The 27,196-nt window shown below is 40.4% G+C and overlaps 1 protein-coding gene and 18 non-coding genes across 19 annotated transcripts in view; all 19 read right to left on the reverse strand.

The window, feature by feature from the left end:
• The window catches only part of LOC128532123 (uncharacterized), a 75,825-nt gene that overhangs the window by 2,843 nt on the left and 45,786 nt on the right, over window positions 1–27,196 (reverse strand). Inside the window, exons 2-16 of the mRNA XM_053506348.1 lie at window positions 13,054–13,105; window positions 12,826–12,963; window positions 11,274–11,345; window positions 11,126–11,197; window positions 9,158–9,193; window positions 8,978–9,052; window positions 8,003–8,041; window positions 7,313–7,448; window positions 4,560–4,639; window positions 3,256–3,384; window positions 3,108–3,167; window positions 2,723–2,827; window positions 1,738–1,848; window positions 1,342–1,482; window positions 126–291 (exon numbers count right to left, since the gene is read on the reverse strand). Coding sequence (XP_053362323.1) covers window positions 126–291; window positions 1,342–1,482; window positions 1,738–1,848; window positions 2,723–2,827; window positions 3,108–3,167; window positions 3,256–3,384; window positions 4,560–4,639; window positions 7,313–7,448; window positions 8,003–8,041; window positions 8,978–9,052; window positions 9,158–9,193; window positions 11,126–11,197; window positions 11,274–11,345; window positions 12,826–12,963; window positions 13,054–13,086 — 1,393 coding nt within the window. The 5' untranslated portion in view covers window positions 13,087–13,105. The remainder of the gene's footprint in view (window positions 1–125; window positions 292–1,341; window positions 1,483–1,737; window positions 1,849–2,722; window positions 2,828–3,107; window positions 3,168–3,255; window positions 3,385–4,559; window positions 4,640–7,312; window positions 7,449–8,002; window positions 8,042–8,977; window positions 9,053–9,157; window positions 9,194–11,125; window positions 11,198–11,273; window positions 11,346–12,825; window positions 12,964–13,053; window positions 13,106–27,196) is intronic.
• trnam-cau (transfer RNA methionine (anticodon CAU)) lies at window positions 21,083–21,155 on the reverse strand. Its single transcript has one exon. It is a non-coding gene; the product is annotated as a tRNA-Met (tRNA).
• trnam-cau (transfer RNA methionine (anticodon CAU)) lies at window positions 21,827–21,899 on the reverse strand. The gene has a single exon. It is a non-coding gene; the product is annotated as a tRNA-Met (tRNA).
• On the reverse strand, window positions 22,328–22,400 carry trnam-cau (transfer RNA methionine (anticodon CAU)). Its single transcript has one exon. It is a non-coding gene; the product is annotated as a tRNA-Met (tRNA).
• trnam-cau (transfer RNA methionine (anticodon CAU)) lies at window positions 22,514–22,586 on the reverse strand. Its single transcript has one exon. It is a non-coding gene; the product is annotated as a tRNA-Met (tRNA).
• Window positions 22,770–22,842, reverse strand: trnam-cau (transfer RNA methionine (anticodon CAU)). Its single transcript has one exon. It is a non-coding gene; the product is annotated as a tRNA-Met (tRNA).
• trnam-cau (transfer RNA methionine (anticodon CAU)) lies at window positions 23,020–23,092 on the reverse strand. Its single transcript has one exon. It is a non-coding gene; the product is annotated as a tRNA-Met (tRNA).
• On the reverse strand, window positions 23,271–23,343 carry trnam-cau (transfer RNA methionine (anticodon CAU)). The gene has a single exon. It is a non-coding gene; the product is annotated as a tRNA-Met (tRNA).
• On the reverse strand, window positions 23,508–23,580 carry trnam-cau (transfer RNA methionine (anticodon CAU)). The gene has a single exon. It is a non-coding gene; the product is annotated as a tRNA-Met (tRNA).
• Window positions 23,694–23,766, reverse strand: trnam-cau (transfer RNA methionine (anticodon CAU)). The gene has a single exon. It is a non-coding gene; the product is annotated as a tRNA-Met (tRNA).
• Window positions 24,194–24,266, reverse strand: trnam-cau (transfer RNA methionine (anticodon CAU)). Its single transcript has one exon. It is a non-coding gene; the product is annotated as a tRNA-Met (tRNA).
• On the reverse strand, window positions 24,445–24,517 carry trnam-cau (transfer RNA methionine (anticodon CAU)). The gene has a single exon. It is a non-coding gene; the product is annotated as a tRNA-Met (tRNA).
• trnam-cau (transfer RNA methionine (anticodon CAU)) lies at window positions 25,530–25,602 on the reverse strand. The gene has a single exon. It is a non-coding gene; the product is annotated as a tRNA-Met (tRNA).
• On the reverse strand, window positions 25,846–25,918 carry trnam-cau (transfer RNA methionine (anticodon CAU)). Its single transcript has one exon. It is a non-coding gene; the product is annotated as a tRNA-Met (tRNA).
• On the reverse strand, window positions 26,032–26,104 carry trnam-cau (transfer RNA methionine (anticodon CAU)). The gene has a single exon. It is a non-coding gene; the product is annotated as a tRNA-Met (tRNA).
• Window positions 26,218–26,290, reverse strand: trnam-cau (transfer RNA methionine (anticodon CAU)). Its single transcript has one exon. It is a non-coding gene; the product is annotated as a tRNA-Met (tRNA).
• trnam-cau (transfer RNA methionine (anticodon CAU)) lies at window positions 26,468–26,540 on the reverse strand. The gene has a single exon. It is a non-coding gene; the product is annotated as a tRNA-Met (tRNA).
• On the reverse strand, window positions 26,718–26,790 carry trnam-cau (transfer RNA methionine (anticodon CAU)). Its single transcript has one exon. It is a non-coding gene; the product is annotated as a tRNA-Met (tRNA).
• trnam-cau (transfer RNA methionine (anticodon CAU)) lies at window positions 26,974–27,046 on the reverse strand. The gene has a single exon. It is a non-coding gene; the product is annotated as a tRNA-Met (tRNA).

A 27,196-nucleotide genomic window follows, 5' to 3' on the forward strand; every position in this document is an offset into this window, starting at 1 on the left:
TCTTGATAAAGATATTCTGTCAACCGAGGAACCCAACTCCCCCTGCATCACATCATTCTGTGCAAAAATATTAGTTTTAACGGCGCCCAGCTTGGCTGGAGAACAGAAGCCTGCATTCCTCTCACCTGGAATGTCTTCATCTTCTTTGCAATGTCTCATTTTCTCACAATTATTTTGAGAACTGGTTTGACAGCCTTCTCCATCTAAAGATGCATCCTTGTGCACATCGATATCACGGTTTGGGCTGGTAGGAGAGTTTGTTTGGATGTCAAAGTCATCCTTTAGGCCGATCTGAAATAAAACAGCATAGTGAGTCAGAACATAATGAAGCCATACTCCGTATGTAGCACCCCTTGAAAAGATTTGCTCATTTTTTACAAAGCAATTTGCCAGTGATAAATTTTTTTATTTTAACAGTAGATGACAAATCATATGTTTTTTTTTTTTTTACATTAAGTGCTATATTTAAGGGATAATAAGCTATAGGAGCTACAAAAAGTCATTTCCTCACCAGCCTCTCTTTACATTCAAAGACGCGAAAAGAATGCTGTCAAGTTAGCAGAAAGTGAGCTCAAGTCTCTTAAGTGACTAGTGAGATTTGTTAAATAAACATCTTAAATATCCTAACAACTTCACGTTTTTTTCTTTGTTTAACAGCTAGGGGGTGCAACAACTGACAAAACGCATGGTTTTGATCAAATCAGGGTTTTTGTTTTATAAATTACAATATGGTCATAAAGTGCATTATATTAGGCATAATATGAGGCATAATTTATTTATTTGTTTGTTTATTTATTCATATGTGGACACAAGCTAATAATAATAATAATGAGGATATTTTTATAGCCTCCTGTAGTTTAAAGTAATTTATAGCCTAAAGTTATTAATTGGTCTGGGGTTTTTTTGCATCAAAGAAAATATTTTCTTCACGGGGGAATTTTGTGACCCAACAAAAGTTGCAAGGGAAAATATAATTTGTGTGCATATTCACTAAGGGGCCTAAAAAAGAACACCATTCAGAGGCAGGAAAATTTTTTACTTCACACTATAATGATTAAATTTGCAAGCTTGCTTGCCAAACTGAGTGGAGAGATGCATAGGAAATCAACTGAGGTCAGGTACACAGTATTGTATTAATACTGTACTGATTCTGAATCATAACCTTCTGACCAATCAATACACATCACAAATAAATAATTAACTAAGGGAATCTATTTTAATTTTAAGGACTTAACGTGTTGAGTATAGTTAAATAAATGTAAGTCTTTGTTTTAATGGTAGCATTAAAGCTTTATAAATTATTTAAGGACAAACAAAGTGTTTAATTAATAACCTTCATACCTCTAAGCCCTCCATATGTCTTTTTTGGTGTGTTATACAAGAGGACAGTTGTTGGTGTTTCTCATTGAGATGATTGTATGCCTTTTGAACAGCTTTCAGTTCTTCCTGATCAGCCTGCATCTTTGCATGCAGACTCTGCATCTATTTGACAACACCAAAAACACCAAAACCACATTTATACTATAGTATTCTTTTAAACAAAAATGATGATCCTTTCATAAAATCTAAAACATTCCTGTTTTATGCAGAATCTAGGGTTTTCAGGTCAGTATATACACACAGTCACAGAGCTGTTAGTACTTGTTCCATGCTTTTTTTTCTTTTTCTTTTTTACTTTATTTTACTCAAGACTTGACCTTCTTTTTGATAGAACAATAAAGCACTTCGCAGAACTACCTCTTTTTCCGCAGCGATTTTGGAATGTTTGTAGTCATCGATCAAGTGCGCAAGTCTGTCCTCTTTTTCTTTACTCCTCTCTCGGACCATTTCATGTTCTCGTTTAAGGACCTGCAATGAAATTAATCACCCGGAAAATTTTTAATGCAATTGTAAATTTTTATGTGTTTATTCAACCTGGACCGAGGGTTCTAAACAGACTGGGACACTCATACAAATCAGCAGGGTTTTGTCACGTTAATACTGGTTTTAATCAATGAATAAATATGCGAATTAAACGGAGGCCCGGAGCCTATAAAACAGCAGGATCCATAAATGGACAATAAACATGCTTACCAGTATTGGGTTGCAAGTTGTTCTTCCTAAATGAGATTTATTTCTAATCTTATTTTGAAACACAGAATAAATCTAATTTATTTCTGATCTCAGGTTATTTTAAACTGTTGCCATAGTTTTAAGAAAATATTTCAGATTAAAGATCAGACGGTTCCATCTGCAGGATTCAGTTATTCTACTTCTTGAATCATTTTTATTTTCTAACCTTTTGTGTTAAACGCAACTCCTCCAAGTTCACAGTCTAAACCAGAATTATTGGCCCCCTCAATTAAATTAAATTCCATACAGTTTTATTTATAAAAAAAAAAGTGTGAGGAAACATGTATAAATTATAATTATCAGATTGTCCCTGATGAGCAAGCCGAGGGGGACTGTGGCAAGGAAAACCTCCCTGAGTTAGTAATAGGAAGAAACCTTGAGAGGAACCCGACTGAACCAGAGAACCCATACTTATTTAGGTGAAACTCAGGTGAATTCACAACGTTTAGAGATCCACCAAGAGATGCTCTCTTAGCTCCTGGAACTGACATAATGTTTTTCGGTGAATTTAGGTAGATTTTTTTGTATCACTCTATTGTCTTTGTAATAGCACAGAAATGTTCTTTTTTTTTTTTTTTACTCAACTGATGATGCTGGATGACAGACTAACCTGGTACTCCTCTGTGTGTTTGAGGAGCTGTTGCTCGGTTCGGATCACAGCCTGTGTTTGAGTCTGCAGCAAGCACTGGGCATGCTGAAGGGAGCTCATAAGCTCCTGACACAGAGACAGACATAGACATACACACACAAAGATACACACACACACACACACACAAAGATACATACACAAAGCCCACTGAGTGAGATGTATTACCGGCTTAAGGCCAGGATTACTATGAAATGTTACCACTGCAATTTTTTTAGCAGTAGAAAATCTTAAACCTATAAGAGTAAAAACATTCTCTGTGGCTTGAACCTAAATTATGAATTATTATTACTTTTCAAATATTGCACCTGGAAAAACAGTAGCCAAAATTCAGTGCTAATACACATACCTGCTTCTCAGCTCTTTCTATAGCAATTTCATTTCTGAACTTCTTATTCAGTTCGGTTTCCTACAAACACAAAGCCATCTACTGTAACTCTACAGTGACACATGCTTACTTTACTCTTGCCATATTAAGATTTTTTTTATATATATACCATTATCAGCCTTTGTTTAAGTTCCTGCAGCTGTTGGTTTTTTAGCTGGTAATTAGCACTTTTGTCTTCAGAGCTGTAGATAGACACAACTTTGCTTTTTACCAGCTCACTGTTCAGCCTCTCCACATCCTAATAAAAAAATGGTTTTGTGTCAGACTCCACTGACCGCCTAAGAGTTTTAAAATCTAGATTTTTGTTTGTTTTAATTGTTGCTTTTGAGAAAGCTATTATATCTTATTTTATCTTTTATCTCCTTGCATCAAGTTACAAAAGGCGTTCATGTCACACCTGGACTTGTGAAGAAATTTCTCGTGAAGGAAGACATACAAGTGAATAACATTTACAGAAACTTCAAGCACAGTGCGATGATGAGACACATTGGCCATGTCCACAGATAGCTGGGCTTTTCATTCACATGCAAATGCAGTTTTTGTCGCTGAAAACTGAGCTTTTGTGAAGATTTTCCAAAACTCAAAAACAGAGATTTTGGCTTGTTGTAATGTCACCTTGTGTGCTGATGTTGTCAGTGTCTGTACTCCAGTCTCCGCTGCTTACTGGACTTTACTGGACAAATATTTTAAAGAAAGCTGTACGTCCGTGAATGACGATCCCAGCCGGGGTGGCTCTGAGCTCACTGCCGTAAATTCTGTGAACATTCAGTGAGTGGAGCACATGATATTTGAAAATCAGTGGATAACTTGTTGTGAACTTGCGGAAGAGACACATCTGTCCGTGGGAACTGTACACACAATCATTCAACAACACCACTTGCACATTACAGAAACTCGGCTGGGAGTTATTGCCACATCCGCCGTACAGTCCTGACCCCGTTCCAAGCCATTTCCACATGTTTGGGAAACATGTAAAGCAGTTCCAGGGAAGCAAGGGGTGCAGATGTGAAGCAGGCAGTCCAATCATGGCTCTGGTACAGTATGCTGAGAAAGCTTTTTACCATAACAGTATCGAAGCACTAGTGAAATCCTGGGATAAGTGCATTAGTGTAGCAGGGGATTATATAGAAAAATAAGGAGATGTTTTAGTCTAACTACTGTGTTCTGTTATTCTACAAGTCCTAGTTTGACGTGAACGCCCCTAGTGCATAATTTAAGACCTGAAGGTTACTTTGGACAATGGCAGATCAAATTATATTATTATAATTATTTTAGGCATACACTATGGTTTTAGACCTTTTCTTACTTGGCCAAAATAAGAGAAATAAATATAAGAATCTGTATTTGCATATAAATCATTTATTTATGGAAATAATAAAAAAAGATTATATATTAAACATATTAAAGCATAACCTTTTTTAGGGCAGCAATTGTAGATTCTTGTTTTGTGTTGACGGAAACAAGTTTCTTGTTAATCCGCATCGCCTCTTCGACTTATAAAAAACAAAACAAAAAGAGGTTTATGTACACTACCGTTCAAAAGTTTTAGAACACTTTCTAACTCCATGATGGTTCCTGATTTTTCTCTCTTTCTACAGTGTAAAGGAATGCTGAAGGCGTCCAAAAAATGCATTAATCTCCTTTGAACAGTTGATATTAAGATGTTTCTGCTACTTATGCTCTGTAAAGACTTCATAACTCCTCTAATCTGAGGTGCTGTTAATTGGTCATTTTTCAGGCTGATAACTCTAAATGAACTTCTCGTCTGCGGCAGAGGTAGGTTTTGGTCTCGCCCTCCTGGGACGGCCTTCAAGAGAGCCAGTTTCATTATGGTGCTTGACGGATTTTGCAAATGCACTTGACAATACTGTTCTTGCAAGAACTATTACAGACAGGCTGACCTCTGTGTCTCAAAATAACAACTAACTGTTGTTTTTCTTGTTGTTACGTAATTACCTAATTTCATAGTTTTGAAATCCCCAGTATTGTTGTAGAATGTAAAAAATAAATCACTAAACAAAAACAAAGAAATTTGCAAGTGTTCTAAAACTTTTGAACGGTAGTGTACATTATAACTTCATTAGCACTCAGTAGCATTTTTCAACTGCACTAATGAAACACATACTGAAACAGACCATACAGTCTGTAGAAGAGAAATCTCTTCCATTGGTTGTCTTTAAAAACATGACTGCTTTACATAAATACTGATACTGTTGTTTAGAAGAAGCTGATAATAATGTTTATGATACCATCCATTTACCATAAACATTATTTAAACAGGACTTGACTAAATGCCAGATTACCTTCAATATGCAGACTCTCAATATCACTAGTGCAGACGTTTATAAAATAATAAATTACATCTAGGATGTGGTGTTGTGAATAAAATAACTATCAAGTAGACAGGAATTTTATCCTGGATTCATCCCCGCAAAACTGGCTGAGATCTCATGTTTCAAAATGACGGCCAATTAAACCGAGCTTTAATCTGGGATTCAACATAAACAACTTTAAAACGTCACCCAAAAACTCAGTATGAAGACCAGGCTTTTTTTTTATTCCTATATTGTAGAATGAATTACTGCACAATGAATATTCTCAATCGGCAGACAGAAGGCTGAGAATACACTACCTACACAAACACACAATAGAAAATGATCCAAAACTTAAACATACTGTATATCCCCTCTGTTCAGCAAAAAAAAATTACTGTTACATCTGACATTTTCATATAACTGAGGAATAATAGACACGGGGGTGGGTTGTTTTGGTAAAATAATCAAGGGCAGTTTGCAGCAGGGTGTTTTACTGCCCTTATACAACTTTACACCTTTTCAATTATTATTTTTAAAATCTTTGATAAGACATTAAAGATTAACAAAAAGATATTATGAAAAGTAGATATCAATTCTGTTCTAGCAGTTATAAATGATTCTTCATGCAGAAGCCTCTGTTTAATTTCTTGTAACTAAATGCAATTAATAGGCTAGTGAAGTAGCTTGGTAGATTTGTACTCTGTTCACCTACTAGGGATAGGAATCACCAAGGATCACCCGATACAATAATATCAGGATACCTAGGTGCCGATTCGGTTTGTATTGCTATTGTGTAAGTGTCACAAATTATTTCTAAGCAAACTCAAATATTGTGCTCCAACTAAATGGGATATTGTGTTGTGTATATCGTTTACGGGTGGCACGGTGGTGGAATGATTAGCAATATCGCCTTGTACGTCCAGCTTTGATTCCTGGCCAGACTCGATTCCAGTCTTTGTGTGCATGGAGTTTGCATGTTCCCCCTGTGCTTGGTGGGTTTCCTTCCACAGTCTAAAGACATGCAGATTAGCTAATTGGCATTCCCAAAAAAAATTGCCTGTAGTATGTGTATGTGCCCTGCGATGGATTGGCACCTTGTCCAGTGTGTACACTGCCTTCTGCCCTAAGTTTCCTGGGATAGGCTCCAGGCCCTTCGTGACCCTGAATAAAGGATTATAGAGAAACTACACTATACAACCTTAAATGCAAACATACATGAATTAAAAATACATTTAAAAAAAATCGATTCTGGAGTCAGTGTGGAGATACATGAACTGCCACACAAAAAAAATTCACGATATTTAACTGAATCAATGTTTTCCCATCTCTAGTGCACAGGAAAAAAACGCACACACCCGATCACACACCAATCAGCCGATGAACCTACAGCACATGCCTTTAGACTGTGGGAGGAAATCCCACAAAAGCAGTCGCTAAAGGAAGCCCACAAAGGACACAGACTCTACATATAACTGACTCTAAACCCCCAAAATCCTGAAGGTTTAAAGTGACAATGCTTAGCATTAAGCCACCTTCATAAAGTGTAAATATTTCCTTACAGAAAGGAGGGCTAAGCAATGATTTTAAATCTGTATACATTTTCCAGTTAAATAATTTAAGGATCAAATTAATCCCATGGTACTACTAGTGGCTAATATAACATTATAAATATAATTAGAGAATACATATAGAAATATATAGATATGTAACAATATCATTAATATACAAAACACACATTTGGAATTATATTATAACTGACGGTTCAGACTGATGATTTCAACAGCACTGTGGTATAAGATGTTTTGGAGTTTTTGAGAGTATTGGACTTTTTCTCTCTAGCATTTGGCCTACCATTCTTCTCCAGAGTCTCATGGGCCTTTCTGACAACAGCACACTGACTTGATATCGTACTGAAACGCTTCTTTACATCTCCCAGCTGATTCAGGTGGCTGTCCTTCGCCTGAGCCTGCAGCTGCACCTTCTGCTCCTGTAAAGACTTTGCACTCTTACTCCCCCTTTTGGTGAAATTGCTCTACATTAAAAATAAAAAATAAAAACCCTCTAACAATAGCATCTCAGATCAAAACTGGGATCTTTCTCTTTCTATATTTTTTAAAGGCATTTACAAAGGATCTAAATCATTAAGCACCGCAGTGGGGTTGCTTTCTGGGGCAGAAGACCTTTGTTTAACATCTTGGCTGAGTTTATCTCCTCCCTGCCAGATAAGGTTTTCATTTATACACATGCCTGAGGGACTTTTATGAAAACCCCCTCCACCCTACCCACTTTCTATCGTTACTTTTTGATTGTCTGTATCAAACAGATTTTCTCTTTGTCACTTGAAAGGTTAAGCAGAGCGAAGCTCTGATATAAAATATTTTAATGGTGGTATTTTCTCCGCTGCACTGGCAGCTCAAGTGTCACACACACTCCCTATCCGTTACTTGTGATGAGCCACTCTCTCCTCCCCACATCCTCCTCTTTAATTTCTCCCTCTCCCACTTGCCTCTGTCAACAATTTATATAATTGTAAACCCTTACCAGCTCGCTTAGTTTCTTCTCCAAACTGTACTTGAACAACTGGAACAGTAGTAAAAGAAAAAAGTTTGAGAGAGTGCATTTTGACCTCTAAGTGAACTTAACTATGCATACAATATACACGGTTATTCACAGTTATTTCTTCCACTTACCGTTCACTTTATTAAAATCACACCATTACATTCCTCTTTCACCTTTTTTTGCTGTTTTTATTCTGCCAATTATGGGGCAACAGCACTGTGCATCAAATCATACTGATAAAGATTGAGAGCTTAGATCATTGGGCATTAGCATAAAGAAAAGCAAAGTGTAATTTTAGGATACTTTTGATCTCCTGGGAATTTTACATACAACAGTCTCTGAAGTGGACAGAACAGTATAATAAAAAAAGGATAAAAAATTCTTTGTGCAGAGGCTCTGCTGGCTGAAATACTTTGTTAATGAGAGCAATCAGAGGAGAATGACTAGACTGGTCTCTGCTGACAGGATATCTATAGTAACTCAAATATGCACTTTTTACAAACTTGCAAAACTTAAAAGCAGCACATCAATCTGTGAAATGGATGGCTACAACAGCTTCATCAGGTTCAGCCAAGAACAGGAATCTGAGGCTATCACAAAAACAGACTCGCCCAATCTGAACAGCAATCAACACCACGATGCCTTAAAACTGTTCTGCAACAATATTGCGGTCCAACACCCTTACCACATCATTATGAATTTCATTAAAACAGTCGCACAATACTACCAAACACAAAACAAGCATCATTATCTCTTAATCGGTGCTTGAACAGAGAGTGCACTAAAGACTGCACCAATCACCAATAGTGTGTAATTTCTCAGAAAAACTACCTAATGGACCCCCCACTTGAAAGTAAGCCACGAAATGCAGTCTTTCTTCACAGATGAAGAAAGAAAAAAGTTTTAAGGGCACAAAATAGAAAATCATGGCTGCTTTTGCAAATATCTTGCATGTACCTGAAGTGACTTCAGCTCCTCCTTCAGGCTGGTAATCTCTTTGTCCTTAAATTCAGCACTTAGTTGATGTTTGCCCTTTCAAATCCATTAGCACATCATTAGTCACATTTGCATATTACTACATACTATTACGTACTACATTAACACAAGCTTTGGAATGGGGGGATAAAGAAAACCTACCTTGTCTGCTTCTATTTCTTGAATCTGAGCCTGAAACTTAAAATTGTACTTACTCTTTAGTACATCCTAATATATATAGTGAGGTCAAGTTCTCTTACTTAGAAATCATGGAGGGGTCTACAAATTTCAGCCTAGGTGCATTTTCACTGTGAGAGACAGAATCTAAAAAGAATAATCCGGAAATTACATTGTATGATTTTTCAAAAATTTATTTGTGAATTACTGTGTCAAATAAGTAATTGATCACTTGCTTATCAGCCAGATTTCTGACCTCCAAAACCTGTTATTTTGCTTTTAAATAGTCCAGCTACACTCTGCTCATGATTCTAAATTAGTAGTACCTGTTTGAGGTTGTTAGCCGTCATAAAGACACCTGTGCACCCCACAATACGCCAAAGTCTAAGTAGCAACATGGGCAAAACCAAAGACCTGTCAAAAGACACAAGAGACAAAGTGTAGACCTTCACAAAGCTGAATGGGGCTAATAAGGCACTTTTTAAGCAGCTTGGTGAAAAAGGAACAACTGTTGGAGCAATTGTCAGAAAATGGAAGAGGCTAATGATGACTGTCAATGTCCCTCGGACTGGGGCCCCACAGAGGATCGCTCCTCTTCTTCTTTTTCTTCTTTGTCTTTCGGCTGTTCCCTTTGAGGAGTCGCCACAGCGAATCATCTGCCTCCATCTAACCCTATCCTCTGTATCCTCTTCTCTCACACCAACTAACTTCATGTCCTCTCTCACTGCATCCATAAATATCCTCTTTGGTCTTCCTCTAGACCACCTTCCAACCTCAGCATCCTTCTACCGATATATTCACAATCTCTCCTCTGAACATGTCCAACCACCTCAATCTGGCCTCTTTGACTTAATCTCCAACTAAAGATCTCTCCTCATGGGGTATTAATGATGCTAAGAATGGTGAAGAATCAGCCCAGAACTACACGGGAGATGCCGCGAAGAGAGCTGGGACTATCGTTTTCAAGGCTACTATCAGTAATACTGTACACTAAGACATCATGGTTTAAAATCTTGCACTGCACGGAAGGACCCCCTGCTTAAGTCAGCCCATGTCCAGGCCTGTCTAAAGTTTGCCAGGGACCATCTGCATGATCCAGAGGAGACATGGGAGAAAGTCCTGTGGTCAGACGAGACCAAAGTAGAACTTTTTGGTCTTAACTCTATTCGCTGTGTTTGGAGTATTGTCCCTAAAATACCATACCAGTGAAGCATGGGGCTAATACCATACCAGTGAAGCATAGGGCTGGAAGCATCATGCTCTGGACTGTATTAAGGAGAGGATGAACGTAGACATGTATTGTGACATATTGGGCAAAAACCTCCTTCCCTCAGTCAGAGCATTAAAGATGGGTCGTGGCTGGGTCTTTCAACATGACAATGACCCGAAGCACACAGCCAGGAAAAGAGTGGCTCTGTAAGAAGCATATCATTGTTCTGGAGTGGCCTAGCCAGTCTTCAAACCTAAATATAATACAAAATCTTTGCATGGAGCTGAAACTCTGTGTTGCTCAGCGACAGCCCCGAAACCTGACAGATCTAGAGAAGATCTGTATGGAGGAGTGGGCCAAAATCCTGCAGTGTGTGCAAATCTGGTGAAGAACTACAGGAACCGTTTGACCTCTGTAATTGTTAACAAAGGCTTCTGTACCAAATATTACAATTTTTCGACTCAAGTGATCAAATACTTATTTGACACAGTAATTCACAAATAAATTGTTAAAAAAATCATACAATGTGATTCCCGGATTTTTCTTTTTAGATTCTGTCTCTTACAGTGCACAGTCTCTCAAATACACCAATGCTGAAAATTGTAGACACCTCCATGATTTCTAAGTAAGAGAACTTGCAAAATCACAGGATGATCAAATACTTATTGACCTCACTGTATGTACTGCAAGCCTTACATTAGCCGAAATCTTTAAATTGTTTAGAAAAAAGGCTAAAAACAGACCTGCTTTTTAACAGCATCAAGAGATTCAGATTGCTCTTTTGTCATCCTGTTGATCTGATTTTGTAGTGACTCCTAAAAATATTATGTAACATTTTAAAATATCAAAGCCTTAAAAAATGCAATTCAGACTCATGTATGAAATACACACCTTTTGCCACTCTAGTTCTTGTTTCTCCAGGATGAGAGTACAGATCTGAGCCTCGTGACGTGTTTCGGCATCCTGCAACCATTCACACATGGAGGTTCTCAATTAAAAAATAAAACCTTTGTAACTGGAAATTGCAGATATTTACAATAAACCTTACGTTTTACACAATACTCTCTTTAAAAAAAAGAAACAAGATATACACAAATCACATTTTAATGGCTTGTGCGGCATGTTTGAGAAACCAGCGGTGCATTAAAGGGGAGATATTAGCACAAAGACTTCCTCATCCTCCTACAGGAAAGGTAGAAGTCAATGGCTTTCTACACGGTCACTTTTTATATAGATGTAGGAGTTTATTTATATGTTCCCATTAAAGTGTGTTACAGCCATAGCACATACTTGAAAATACACCCCAGGTAAAGCTAATAAATTCACTGGAGATTTTGGCCAGGAAAAGAGAGAGAGAGAGAAAGAGAGAGAGAGAGAGAGAGAGAGAGAAAGAAAGGACATTAAATTTGTTCATCGGAGTAAATCTTAAAAGGAGAAGAGCGGATTTATAAGCTGAAAATATATGAAAGGGTTTATAAAACTTAATACTATAAACCAAACTAAGAAGAACTAACTGTACAGAATTCCTAGGACAAAAAAGAGTACTCATGGCAGATTATTATTCAAACAGAATAAATGATCCAAGTTGAATTTCTGCTCATATTTGTACCATCAAAAAAAGAAGTACTTAATTTACATTAAAAGATGCACAATGTTATACAGCCGAGTAAGACGAACCTGACAGCCGTCCTCTGCTTCAACCTTTAGCCCAATAAACCAGAGAACTACAAAGTGTTAGTTTAATGGCATGCCTGAGGAGCGGACTGATTTAATGCCTTTGTTCCCTAACAGCACGATAATAACAATAAAAAGGAGAGCGATCCGATGCTTAGTTTTGGTCCTACAACCTTTACGTGTACAGTGTCAGTGTTTAAGTGCTTGCTTGAGGAAAAACTGTTTTACAAGCATGAAGACATGAATGTGGCAGGTCCTGCTTGCATGACCCCATGCTGATGTAAATGCACTCGTGTACAAATGGACGAAAAAAGTCCATTGCCATTGACTTCATTCAAAAACCCATAAGACCCCCACCCCCCTCCCAAACACATTATGCTATTCTGTTCTAGCTATCTATTTAACTGAACAGAGCTGTTCTATAACTACGACTATAACTATAATTGAAGGGCACAGGCAGACTTGCAATCTTAAAATATGATGACATTTATTGCATGGAATCATCTTCCTATCTAGAGATATCATATAACTCAGAAAAAAACGTTTTGTGATGTTGTGCATCTTGCTTTGTATGAGAAAGAAATTCAATAATTTTCATTTTTAATGCAAAAATATAGATAATCAAAAAGCTAGGATGTGCCTAATCTTTTAGAAAAGAAACCAGAGCGTTATAGTTTCATGCTGAGTCACTCTAAGACCTTACCAAAAACCAATTTCATTAATAATGACTAAAAAGAAAGAACGTGCTGTAAAGACTTATGGGCCATACCCTGTGAATATGCAATTCCTTCACCGCTTCAAGGAGACACGTCTTAAATTCGAGAAGCTGTACTGAAATTATTCTGCTGTCTGAATCAGGAACAATGTCTGATGACTTCAGGTCGTAGTTATGACATTCCAGGTCCATCTAATTTTTTTTTAAAAAAGAACATATCTATGGCTTATTATATGAACTTATGTGACTCATGTATTATAGCTAATACTTTTTTCTACCCACCTCAGACTCAGAATGATCAGCGCTAAACTCCATTTGTTGCTGAACAGAGCACCTGCAAAATCACAGAAATGCAGTATAATTGTGCAAAAAAATCAAATGCAATAAAACAGGTCAATCATTTCAAACATCAGTGCATTGTGCATTGAGGCTCCGATTTGAATGAACCTTTGTAACCCATCAAGGTAAAAATGATGCCGGGCCGGGACCGTAATAGGGGTCAGAGCTATAAAACTGAATGGACAGATTGCACTGTCATTGGGGTGGAATTATACAAGTTATTTAATCTGACCTGTGGTTAGTCCCCTGTATCCTCACCGTTCATGACTTCAGAAGTGGGAGGTCTTTACATTGCCTGATGCTTTAATAGAAGGAAGGCTTTTGTCCATTTAGCCTGCATCGTTATCAATCATGTGCAGGAATTAAATGATCCCGTTAGAATTTGCTACTATCACAAATGACCTGGGGGGGAGGGGGGGTCTTTTTTGCTTCTTCACTGATTCACTTCAGCAGATATTAAACAATTTTATAAGCCATGAAAGGCAAAATTAAAAGCACACCATCCATAAAATGGGATAATTCCCTGCCTAAAGCATGATGGTTTGCATCATGGGTGCGTCGACAAGCTGTGGTCATAACTTGCTCGAACTGAAAGTGGGTAAAAATTGTTTATTTAAGTCTGCCTGTCTGAATTACTTGAATATTTACAGAAAATGTCTTCAACTTTCTTCAGTGTGTGTCTGGAAAAACGTACTTACATTCTAAAAACCCACAAGAGGATCAAAGTCACAATCTTCAAATTATGAGACTAACCATTACCTACATTACCTGCGCTAACAAGGACACAATAAAGGTCAAGGTGGGCCAATGTGAATCGATAGGCGGACCTTATAATGGAGGGTCAGCTAATTGTACAGTAACCTACCTGAATAACTTGTGTGTGTCTAAAGCAAGATAATTGTACCGTAACATGCTAGATTAACTATAATCTTCACAGGAATTGTCTCCAACTTTCAACTTGCTTCAGTGTGTATCTGGTGGCAAAATGGATTTACATCCTAATTTTCAATGCCCCATATAAAGACTGAAATCATGAACTTCAGATTATTATTATTACTTGAGACTGATGTGCTAATGAGGCTATGAAAAAAGATTCTATGAACCAACAGGCTGACCTTTTAATTGAATCTCAACTAATTGTACAAGAACCTGCTGAAATTACTTGCATCTTTACAGGAAACATCTTCAACTAGCATCAAGTGGCAAAATTTACTTACATAATAGCTGCATGTGCCCCATGTGAGGATCAAATTTATGACCTTCAGATTATTAGACTGACGCACTACCACCTGCGCGAGGCTACAAAAAAAAAGATTCTATGAACCGACAAACTATAGTGGAATCTTAGATAATTGTAAAATAACCTGCTGGAATTACTTAAATCTTTACAAGAAACTAGAGATGGGCCCGATCCGATATGATATCGGTTTCGGGTCCGATATAGCCGTAAGTCCGTTATCGGATATCGGTCGGACAGGCCCGTTCTATTCCAGTTCGCAGCTTGCACTGGACCTTAAACTCGACACAATGCACCGCTCCTTATTTCATACCATGAACCTGCGGCAACTTCGATCTGAGCAAGCCAATAACATTAGCCGTTGTTGTGAACAAAATGTCGCTCGTTTGGGGATACTTTAGTTTGGAAACGCCGAAAAGCAAGACGGCTACTTGCAATGTCTGTAAAGCCAGCATGCCGAGGGGTGGAATATGGTTGCGTCGTACAATACAACTAATTTAATCAAGCACCTGCAGAGATTTCACGGGAAAGAGTACCAGGAGTTTATGCTAGCAAACAGGGAAAAAGACAACAGGCAGCAGACGCTCGTTGACGTTTTCCAAAAACGCAACAAATTTACAGCAGACAACCCAAAAGCGAAAGCAATAACAGAGAAGTTGCTCAACTTCATTATACTTGATGACCAACCGCTATCTGTTGTGGAAAATGTCGGATTTAGTAGCCTGTTGGAGCACTTAGAGCCCAGGTACAATCTGCTATCTAGAAAATACATTTTAGAAACTGCTATACCCGAACTATACAACCGAGTGTCATCACGGTTAGCGGCGCAATTGGAAAATGTTAAATTAATGAGCTTCACAACTGATATTTGGCCTTATTGTTTTTAACTTACTTTTTTGTTAGTCAAGATATTTATTTAAAATGTATTAGTTTTGCACTTTTATTTTTTATACAGTTGTTGCTGCTAAAATGGACATAATACTTGAACTTATTTCAACCAAGATTGTTGTGTTTTTGATATTTACAAAATTTTACAGCTGTTGCTGCTACCTTTTTGTGAAGTGTGACATAAATTCTTTTGGAATGCCTTTAAATTCAAACTAGTTGTGTATATTTTTTGCTCTTCTAACAAGTGGTTAATAGTTTATTTATTCTGTGATGTAACCTTACAAACAGCACAATTTCAACAAAAATAATGCTAATATTAAAGTGAAAAGATGTATTATTTCGGAATCTGTATCGGTATCGACAGTCGTGTATCGGAATCGGATCGGAACTGGAAAATCATGGATCGGCCTATCGGAAACGTCTTCCAACTGCTTCATTGTGTCTGGTGGCAAAAACAGTTGAGAAACCAGCAGTGCATTAAAGAGGAGAGATTAGCACAAAGACTCCTACAGGAAAGGTAGAAGTCAATGGCTTTCTACATGGTCACTATTTATATGGATGTATGAGTTTATTTATATGTTCCCATTAAAGTGTGTTACAGCCATAGCACATACTTGAAAAGCAGTTTACATCCTAGCTGCATGCCCCATCTGAGGATGGAATTCACGACCTTTAGATTACGAGACTAAGGCACTACCTACTGCGCTAATGAAGTCATGAGAGAATTTGAACTGGACATGTGAATTGATACGCAAATCATATAGCAGGATCCCAGGTAAATGTACAGTAACCTGCTGGAATTCCTTAAATCTTTACAGGACACATATTTAACTTGCTTCATTGTGTGTCTGGTGGCCAAATAAATTTATGTTCTAGCTGCCCACGCCCATGTGAGGATCAAAATCAGGACCTTCAGATTATGAGACTGAAGCGCCAATAAGGCTACAGAAAAAAAAAAAAATGAACCGACAAGCTGACCCTACAGTGGACGCTTCGCTAATTGTACAATAACTTGCTGGAATTACTTGAATCTTGACAAAAAGTGTCTTCAACTTACTTCATTGGGTGTATGGTGGCCAAATAAATTTAGGTCGGAGCTGCCCATGCAAGGGTCAAACTCACGACCTTTAGATTACGAGACTGACGCGCTACCTACTGCACTAATGAGGCCATGAGAGAACTTGAAACATGAATTGATACGCAAACCATATAGCAGAATCTCAGGTAATTGTACATTGACCTGCTGAAATTACTTTTTTTATTTTTGTATTTTAAAGTAATTTCCGGTAACTTTAAACCGGTAAACTCATCACCATTGAGTACATTAAGTACAACAGAGACACTCTCGTTTCTATAGGTATACAATGTACTCACAATTCAAAGTTTTTAACTCTGGATCCGAGCTGGCCGAGTGAGATCCTGAGGGACAAAAATGGACGCGACGCGAAGCGGTGGCCCCAAGGGAAACGAGCCGGCGTCAGAAACACACCACACAACTCTGCCTACGCCAACGTCCAGTCACTGGAAAACAAGCTCGATGACATCAGGACCAAAGTAAAGTTCCAGAGAGACATTCAAGACTGCAACCTCCTCTGCTTCACTGAGACATGACTAAACCTAGCGTTGCCGGACCATGCCATCCAGCCGGCCGAGTTCTTCTCGGTTCACTGCATGGACAAAACACAGGACTCGGGGAAGTCAAGGGGAGGCAGCGTGTGTTTAATGGTGAACAGCAGCTGGTGAACAGTGCAAGCATTGTTCCTCCTACACGCTCCTGAACACCCAACCTGGAACTACTGTCCATCATGTGTCATCCTTTTTATCTACCTTGGGAGTTCACATCGGTCATAATCAGCGCCGTTTACATTCCACCACAAGCTGACACAAACACTGCCTTATGCGAGCTGCATGAGGCACTTACAGTACACAGCACCAGACACAGCACCGGGACGCACAGCACCGGGACGCGCAGCGCCGAACCTTTATCAGCACATCATCTGTCCCACCAGGGGCGAAAGGACACTGGACCAAGACTATTAGAACGTTTCCCAACCAGAAGCCGTGGGTGGATAAAACTATCCGCGACGCTCTGAGATCTCGCACCGCTGCCCTTAAATTCAAATTCAAATTTTTATTTGTCACATATAGTACACAGTCATACACAGTACGATATGCAGTGAAATGCTTAGACAACTGCTCGTGACCTTAAAATAAAAGACTATGAATAGGAAACAAATATGAAAAATAAAATAGAAGGTAAATTTAACTAAAAAAGAATAAAATAAAATATAAAATTTAAATAAAATAACTGTACAACAAAAATACACAATATAGAAAATATATGAAGAAATATAGAACAATAAGAAAACAGCTGTACAAAATAGATATAAATTTATGGCATTTTTGTGTGGAATGAAGTTAGATATAAATGGTAATAAAAAATGGTAATGTCCACGGTTGTGCAGTCCACATATTTAAAGTATCTTGTGCGTGCAAATATGCTTAAAAGTGATTTATTTAAAGTGGCTTGTGATAGAGTGATTTAATTAATGACCACGAAGTGTAGATGTGCAGTGGCCACTAGTGTAAACGAATGTCCAGAATGTCCAGAGTAAGTGTAAAAACCATATGTGTGGGTCAGTACTGTGTGGTGTACTGATTAAGAGACCGTATCGCCTGCGGGAAGAAGCTCCTCCTCAGTCTCTCTGTGTTGGCCTTCAGGGAGCGGAATCGCTTTCCTGACCTCAACAGAGAGAACAGTCTATTGTTGGGATGGCTGAGGTCCTTCTCTATCTTCCTGGCCTTGGTCCAGCACCGCCTGCTGTAGATCGAGGGCAGGGAAGGGAGCTTGGTGCGGATGGTGCGCTCTGCTGATCGCACCACCCTCTGTAGAGCTCGTCTGTCCTGCATGGTGCTGTTCCCGAACTACTGTAGGTTGTGATGTTTCCCATCAGGATGCTCTCTATAGTGCAGGAGTAAAATTTCCTAAGCACCTTGTACAGTAGGGCAGTCTGAAGTCTCTGAGGTGGTAGAGACGCTGCCGGGCCTTTTTCACCACGGTGTTGATGTGACAGGACCATGACAGGTCCTGCGTGATGTGAACACCGAGGTATTTGAAGCTGTCCACTCTCTCCACTGGGTTCTCGTTGATGATGGGGGTCTGGTAGTTTCTCTTCTTCTTAGTGCTGAAGTCCACTATCAACTCCTTTGTCTTACTGACGTTTACAAGGCACTGGCACCAGTTCCCCAGATTCCTAATTTCCCTAAGGTAGGCCGTCTCGTTGTCATCAGAGATCAGGAGAGATGGCATCATCAGTAGAACGATTTTGGACAGTAAGCGAACTGTTATGGGTCCAGTGTGTCAGGTAGTGAAGAAATGATGAAGTCCTTGACCAGCCGCTCAAAGCACTTCATCACTACTGAGGTGAGGGCTACAGGGCGATAGTCATTAAGAGAAGTAGGATGAGGTTTCTTCAGGATAGGAACAATGATGGACTCCTTAAAACATGTGGGGATCACCGACTGAAATAAAGGAAGATCGTAAAGGACCTCAGCCACCCCAACAATGGACCCCAACAATGACTTTTCTCTCTGTTGCGATCAGGAAATCTCAACCAGATTAACACACAAGACTAATCATCTCTGCGTTTTTGCAACATTGCAAAGAAATGGACACTCATGGACATTATTCATCTGTGCACACACCCCTATGCACTGTAGACCGGACAATCATGGACATAGCACACTTGCACACACATTGCGCATTTGCACACACTTGCACACATATTGCACATTTGCACAAACAATGCTCAATTGGACACTTCAGGACAATTGCACACTTCAGACATTTTTTATACATTCCACAGATTATTTGCATTTACAGTTTTTTCTGATGGCTTAAACCCTAACTGTGATTCTTATAGCACAATTTCTAAAACTATTAATACTTATAGCAAAACCACTCCCTGAGTTTGCAAAACTAAAAGCACAAACACTGCTTTGCACTCAGTTTGCAATTTTGTAATACACACTTTGCAAAACTGTAGGCACAATTCACTGCACAACACTCTTTTTGCAGAACTTTAAACACAACTCACTGCTTACACTCAATTACCAAATTTCCAACACACTCCTAGCAAAATTATACACATGTATGGCTATCATTAACACTATTTTGCCAACTGTCTGGCACACTTTCACATGTGAAAACTGTTTTAGATAATTAGTTCACTTTGCAATCAGCCTAAGCACTATAAATAAGTCACAGGTAAGCTGTCTATGTGGAGTACAATGGAAGGAGCCATAAGAATGAGAAGAGTGAGAATCAGAGGAGGCCGTGGGACAGGACGTGGAGGTGAAGAAGTTGGAGGAAGAGGACGTGGAGGTGAAGAAGCGAGAGGGTTAGAGAAAGTTAGAGGAAGAGGACAAGGAGGAGCAAGAAGAGGACGAGGAGGGGAAAGAGGAAGGGTAAGAAGAGTAAGAAATAAAATAACTGATGACATCAGAGCTATAATAGTGGACCATGTCATCAACCATGGGATGACCCTGAGGGGAGCTGGCCAACGGGTTCAGCCTAATTTGAGCCGCTACACTGTGGCAAGCATCATTAGGACATTTCGAAATAAGAATCGGTAAGTACTTTATAGCACTGCCATACTCTAATGAGAAACACAATAGTATGTGGGGATCACCGACTTAGATAAAGAGATGTTGAATATCTCAGTGAACACAGGTGCTAGCTGGTCTGCGCAGGCTCTGAGGATATGGCCTGAGATTCCGTCTGGTCCTGCTGCTTTCCTGGTGTTCACTCTCTTGAAGGCTCTCCTCACGTCATGCTCGGAGATGATGAGCGCGTTTCCGGTGCTGGCAGTGTCTTCCTGTTTGCATTAGCATTGCTAGTGTCTTTAGCTGCAGCCTCGAAGCGAGCATAGAAAGTGTTCAGCTCATCTGCCAGAGTCATGTCTGGATGTTGGTGTTTTATAATCCGTTATTGTCCTTAGTCCCTGCCACAGGCTCCTAGAGTCACTCTGTTGGAGTTGTGACTCTAGTTTCCTCCCGTAGCGCTGCTTCGCCTCTTTTACGGCCTTGTTATATGACGCAGTTGTATGACACATTATATGGCGCAGCCTTGTATGGGTCCATGTTTCCCGACGCGAGTCCTGTGTTGTAGGCAGCGGTGTGAGATCTCAAAAGCGTTGCGGATGGTTTTATCCACCCACGGGTTCTGGTTGGATAACGTTCTAATAGTCTTTTTCTCTACGGTATCATCCGCTAGTTTCCTAATGAATCCCACAACCGCTTCTGTAAACACGCTGACGTCATCATCGGAGCTGTTTCGGAACATGTCCCAGTCTGCGTAATCAAGTGCGTCCTTGTTCTCTCTTAGGATCTCACTCGGCCAGCTCGGATCTGGAGTTAAAAACGTTGAATTGTGAGTACATTGTATACAAATAGAAACAAGAGTGTCTCTATCATACCTAATGTACTCAATGGTGGTAATTTTGCCGATTTAAAAATGCTAAAAACTAACTTAAAAAACAAAGAAAAGCCGACCTCACCGGCGCCATCTAATAACTCTTTTTCTGCATATCGTACTGTGTATGACTGGATAGAGGATAGAAGATCGAACTTACAACCTTCAAATTATGAGACAGACGCGCTACCTACTGCACTAACGAGGTCACTAGAAAAAACAAAAGGGACTGTGAATCGATACCCAAACCATATAGCAGAGTTTCAGGTAACTGTACAGTAACCTGCTGGAATTCCTTGAATCTTTATAGGAAACATCTTTAACGAGATTCAGTGTGTGGCTCGTGGCCAAATAAATTTACATCCTAGCTGCCATGCCCCGTGCGAGGGTCGAACTCACAACCTTCAGATTATGAGACTGACGCGCTACCTACTGCGCTAACGAGGCTACGAGAAAGGAAAAAAGGGACCTGCTGGAATTTCTTGAATCGTTACAGGAAACAACTTTAACATGATTCAGTGTGTGCCTCGCTTCAGATTATGAGACTGACGCGCTAACGAGGCCACACGAAAGGAAAAAAGGGACATGTGAATTGATACGCAAAGCATATAGCAGCGTTTCAGGTAACTGTACCATAACCTGCTGGAATTCCATGAAATTCCTTGAATCTTTACAGGAAACAACTTCAACATGATTCAGAGTGTGCCTCGTGGCCAAATAAATTTATATCCTAGATGCCATCCCCCGTGTAAGGATTAAACTCACGACCTTCAGATTATGAGACTGACGCGCTATCTACTGCGCTAACGAGGCCACAAGAAAGGAAAAAAGGGACCTGCTGGAATTTCTTGAACCGTTACAGGAAACAACTTTAACATGATTCAGTGTGTGCCTCGCTTCAGATTATGAGACTGACGCGCTACCTACTGCGCTAACGAGGCCACACGAAAGGAAAAAAGGGACATGTGAATCGATACGCAAAGTATATAGCAGCGTTTCAGGTAACTGTACCGTAACCTGCTGGAATTCCATGAAATTCCCTGAATCTTTACAGGAAACAACTTCAACATGATTCAGAGTGTGCCTCGTGGCCAAATAAATTTATAGCCTAGATGCCATGCCCCGTGTGAGGATTGAACTCACGACCTTCAGATTATGAGACTGACGCGCTACCTACTGCGCTAACGAGGCCAAACGAAAGGAAAAAAGGGACATGTGAATCGATACGCAAAGCATATAGCAGCGTTTCAGGTAACTGTACCGTAACCTGCTGGAATTCCATGAAATTCCTTCAATCTTTACAGGAAACAACTTCAACATGATTCAGAGTGTGCCTCGTGGCCAAATAAATTTATATCCTAGATGGCATGCCCCGTGTAAGGATTAAACTCACGACTTTCAGATTATGAGACTGACGCGCTACCTACTGCGCTAACGAGGCCACACGAAAGGAAAAAAAGGGACATGTGAATCGATACGCAAACCATATAGCAGTGTTTCAGGTAACTGTACCGTAACCTGCTGGAATTCCATGAAATTCCTTGAATCTTTACAGGAAACAACTTCAACATGATTCAGAATGTGCCTAGTGGCCAAATAAATTTACATCCTAGCTGCCATGTCCCGTGTGAGGATCGAACTCACAACCTTCAGATTATGAGACTGACGCGCTACCTACTGCGCTAACGAGGCCACAAGAAAGGATAAAAGGGACCTGCTGGAATTCCTTGAATCTTTACGGGAAACAACTTCAACATGATTCAGTGTGTGCCTCGTGGCCAAATAAATTTAAATCCTAGCTGCCATGCCCCGTGTGAGGATTGAACTCACGACCTTCAGATTATGGGACTGACGAGCTACCTACTGCGCTAACGAGGCCACAGAAAAGGACAAAAGGGACATGTGAATCGATATGCAAACCATATAGCAGCATTTCAGGTAACTGTACCGTAACCTGCTGGAATTCCATGAAATTCCTTGAATCTTTACAGGAAACAACTTCAACATGATTCAGAGTGTGCCTCGTGGCCAAACATCCTACAGCTTACATCCTAGCTGCCATGCCCCGTGTGAGGATCGAACTCACGACCTTCAGATTATGACACTGACGCGCTACCTACTGCGCTAACGAGGCCACAAGAAAGGAAAAAAGGGACATGTGAATCGATACGCAAAGCATATAGCAGCGTTTCAGGTAACTGTACCGTAACCTGCTGGAATTCCATGAAATTCCTTGAATCTTTACAGGAAACAAATTCAACATGATTCAGAGTGTGCCTCGTGGTCAAATAAATTTATATCCTAGATGCCATGCCCCGTGTGAGGATTGAACTCACGACCTTCAGATTATGAGACTGACGCGCTACCTACTGCGCTAACGAGGCCACACGAAAGGAAAAAAAGGGACATGTGAATCGATACGCAAAGCATATAGCAGCGTTTCAGGTAACTGTACCGTAACCTGCTGGAATTCCATGAAATTCCTTGAATCTTTACAGGAAACAACTTCAACATGATTCAGAGTGTGCCTCGTGGCCAAATAAATTTATATCCTAGATGCCATGCCCCGTGTAAGGATTGAACTCACGACCTTCAGATTATGAGACTGACGCGCTACCTACTGCGCTAACGAGGCCACACGAAAGGAAAAAAAGGGACATGTGAATCGATACGCGAACCATATAGCAGCGTTTCAGGTAACTGTACCGTAACCTGCTGGAATTCCATGAAATTCCTTGAATCTTTACAGGAAACAACTTCAACATGATTCAGAGTGTGCCTCGTGGCCAAATAATCACATGCCCCGTGTGAGGATCGAACTCACGACCTTCAGATTATGAGACTGACGCGATACCTACTGCGCTAACAAGGCCACAAGAAAGGATAAAAGGGACCTGCTGAAATTCCTTGAATCTTTACGGGAAACAAATTCAACATGATTCAGTGTGTGCCTCGTGGCCAAATATATTTACATCCTAGCTGCCATGCCCCGTGTGAGGATCGAACTCACAACCTTCAGATTATGGGACTGACGAGCTACCTACTGCGCTAACGAGGCCACAGAAAAGGACAAAAGGGACATGTGAATCGATATGCAAACCATATAGCAGCGTTTCAGGTAACTTTACCGTAACCTGCTGGAATTCCATGAAATTCCTTGAATCTTTACGGGAAACAACTTCAACATGATTCAGTGTGTGCCTCGTGGCCAAATAAATTTAAATCCTAGCTGCCATGCCCCGTGTGAGGATTGAACTCACGACCTTCAGATTATGGGACTGACGAGCTACCTACTGCGCTACCGAGGCCACAAGAAAGGGAAAAAGGGACATGTGAATCGATACGCAAAGCATATAGCAGCGTTTCAGGTAACTGTACCGTAACCTGCTGGAATTCCATGAAATTCCTTGAATCTTTACAGGAAACAAATTCAACATAATTCAGAGTGTGCCTCGTGGTCAAATAAATTTATATCCTAGATGCCATGCCCCGTGTGAGGATTGAACTCACGACCTTCAGATTATGAGACTGACGCGCTACCTACTGCGCTAACGAGGCCACACGAAAGGAAAAAAAGGGACATGTGAATCGATACGCAAAGCATATAGCAGCGTTTCAGGTAACTGTACCGTAACCTGCTGGAATTCCATGAAATTCCTTGAATCTTTACAGGAAACAACTTCAACATGATTCAGAGTGTGCCTCGTGGCCAAATAAATTTATATCCTAGATGCCATGCCCCGTGTAAGGATTGAACTCACGACCTTCAGATTATGAGGCTGACGCGCTACCTACTGCGCTAACGAGGCCACACGAAAGGAAAAAAAGGGACATTCAATTCAATTCAATTCAATTTTATTTGTATAGCGCTTTTAGCAATTTTCATTGCCGCAAAGCAGCTTTACATAGTCAAAAGAATTATTTAGGTTTGTATGAAATGTGAATTTGTATGAATCAAAATGGTCAGTTTGTCCCTGGTGAGCAAGCCGAGGGCGACAGTGGCAAGGAAAAACTCCCTGAGATGGTAAGAGGAAGAAACCTTGAGAGGAACCAGACTCAACAGGGAACCCATCCTCATTTGGATGAAACAAAAAGCAGTAAATGATCTGCATATATACAGTGTGTAGGGTGGGAGGCAGTTCAGCTATAATAGCTGATGTTAATTGATGTTAATATGGAGTCCAGGTAGTTATTGAAGACCCAGGTAGACTTGTAAGAAGTTCCAGTCATGAACTATCGAACTGTCAAGTCCCCAGAGAAACAGTTGCCAACACCAGTCAAGGCCAGAACCATTTTCTAGGTAGAGAGAATCATTCCCAGACACCAGACGCATCCCAGAGAGACACACGGGGCATCCATGTGACGAGATCTTCAGCCAGAAGCGGGGCACCAGGATGGGTCAGACAGGTCCGGAGGGCAGAGGGAGTCTGGATCACTGGCAGCTCAGGAACGACATGTGTAGCTCGACAGAGAGAGAGAGAAAGAGTGAAAGGGGGGGACAGGAGGAGAGAGGAAAAAGAAAGAGGGGGGGAAAGAGAAGAAGAGGAGAGATGGCAGTTAGGTATGGTCACAGTCACACAATGTATAATGTGAATGTATATTAACTGTAGCGTGCAAGCAGAGACTCCGGCAGGACTAACTATGACAGCATAACTAAAAGGGAACATGTGAATCGGGGACATGTGAATCGATACGCAAACCATATAGCAGCGTTTCAGGTAACTGTACCGTAACCTGCTGGAATTCCATGAAATTCCTTGAATCTTTACAGGAAACAACTTCAACATGATTCAGAGTGTGCCTCCTGGCCAAATAATCACATGCCCCGTGTGAGGATCGAACTCACGACCTTCAGATTATGAGACTGACGCGATACCTACTGCGCTAACAAGGCCACAAGAAAGGATAAAAGGGACCTGCTGAAATTCCTTGAATCTTTACGGGAAACAACTTCAACATGATTCAGTGTGTGCCTCGTGGCCAAATATATTTACATCCTAGCTGCCATGCCCCGTGTGAGGATCGAACTCACGACCTTAACTCACGTAACCTGCTGGAATTCCATGAAATTCCTTGAATCTTTACAGGAAACAACTTCAACATGATTCAGAGTGTGCCTCGTGGCCAAATAATCACATGCCCCGTGTGAGGATCGAACTCACGACCTTCAGATTATGAGACTGACGCGATACCTACTGCGCTAACGAGGCCACAAGAAAGGATAAAAGGGACCTGCTGAAATTCCTTGAATCTTTACGGGAAACAACTTCAACATGATTCAGTGTGTGCCTCGTGGCCAAATATATTTACATCCTAGCTGCCATGCCCCGTGTGAGGATCGAACTCACGACCTTCAGATTATGAGACTGACGCGCTATCTACTGCGCTAACGAGGCCACAGAAAAAGATAAAAGGGACCTGCTGAGATTCCTTGAATCTTTACAGGAAACAACTTTAACATGATTCAGTGTGTGCCTCGTGACCAAATAAATTTATATCCTAGATGCCATGCCCCGTGTGAGAATTGAACTCACGACCTTCAGATTATGAAACTGACACGCTACCTACTGCGCTAACGAGGCCACACAAAAGGAAAAAAGGGACATGTGACTCGATACGCAAACCATATAGCAGCGTTTCAGGTAACTGTACCGTAACCTGCTGGAATTCCATGAAATTCCTTGAATCTTTACAGGAAACAACTTTAACATGATTCAGAGTGTGCCTCGTGGCCAAATAAATTTACATCCTAGCTGCCATGCCCCGTGTGAGGATCGAACTCACGACCTTCAGATTATGAGACTGACGCGCTACCTACTGCGCTAACGAGGCCACAGAAAAGGACAAAAGGGACATGTGAATCGATACGCAAACCATATAGCAGCGTTTCAGGTAAGTGTACCATAACCTGCTGGAATTCCATGAAATTCCTTGAATCTTTACAGGAAACAACTTCAAAATGATTCAGTGTGTGCCTCGTGGCCAAATAAATTTACATCCTAGCTGCCATGCCCCGTGTGAGGATCGAACTCACGACCTTCAGATTATGGGACTGACGAGCTACCTACTGCGCTAACGAGGCCACAGAAAAGGACAAAAGGGACATGTGAATCGATATGCAAACCATATAGCAGCATTTCAGGTAACTGTACCGTAACCTGCTGGAATTCCATGAAATTCCTTGAATCTTTACAGGAAACAACTTCAACATGATTCAGAGTGTGCCTCGTGGCCAAACATCCTACAGCTTACATCCTAGCTGCCATGCCCCGTGTGAGGATTGAACTCACGACTTTCAGATTATGAGACTGACGCGCTACCTACTGCGCTAACGAGGCCACACGAAAGGAAAAAAAGGGACATGTGAATCGATACGCAAAGCATATAGCAGCGTTTCAGGTAACTGTACCGTAACCTGCTGGAATTCCATGAAATTCCTTGAATCTTTACAGGAAACAACTTCAACATGATTCAGAGTGTGCCTCGTG

Source organism: Clarias gariepinus, chromosome 10, assembly GCF_024256425.1.
Source record: "Clarias gariepinus isolate MV-2021 ecotype Netherlands chromosome 10, CGAR_prim_01v2, whole genome shotgun sequence".
Taxonomy (NCBI): Eukaryota; Metazoa; Chordata; class Actinopteri; order Siluriformes; family Clariidae; genus Clarias; species Clarias gariepinus.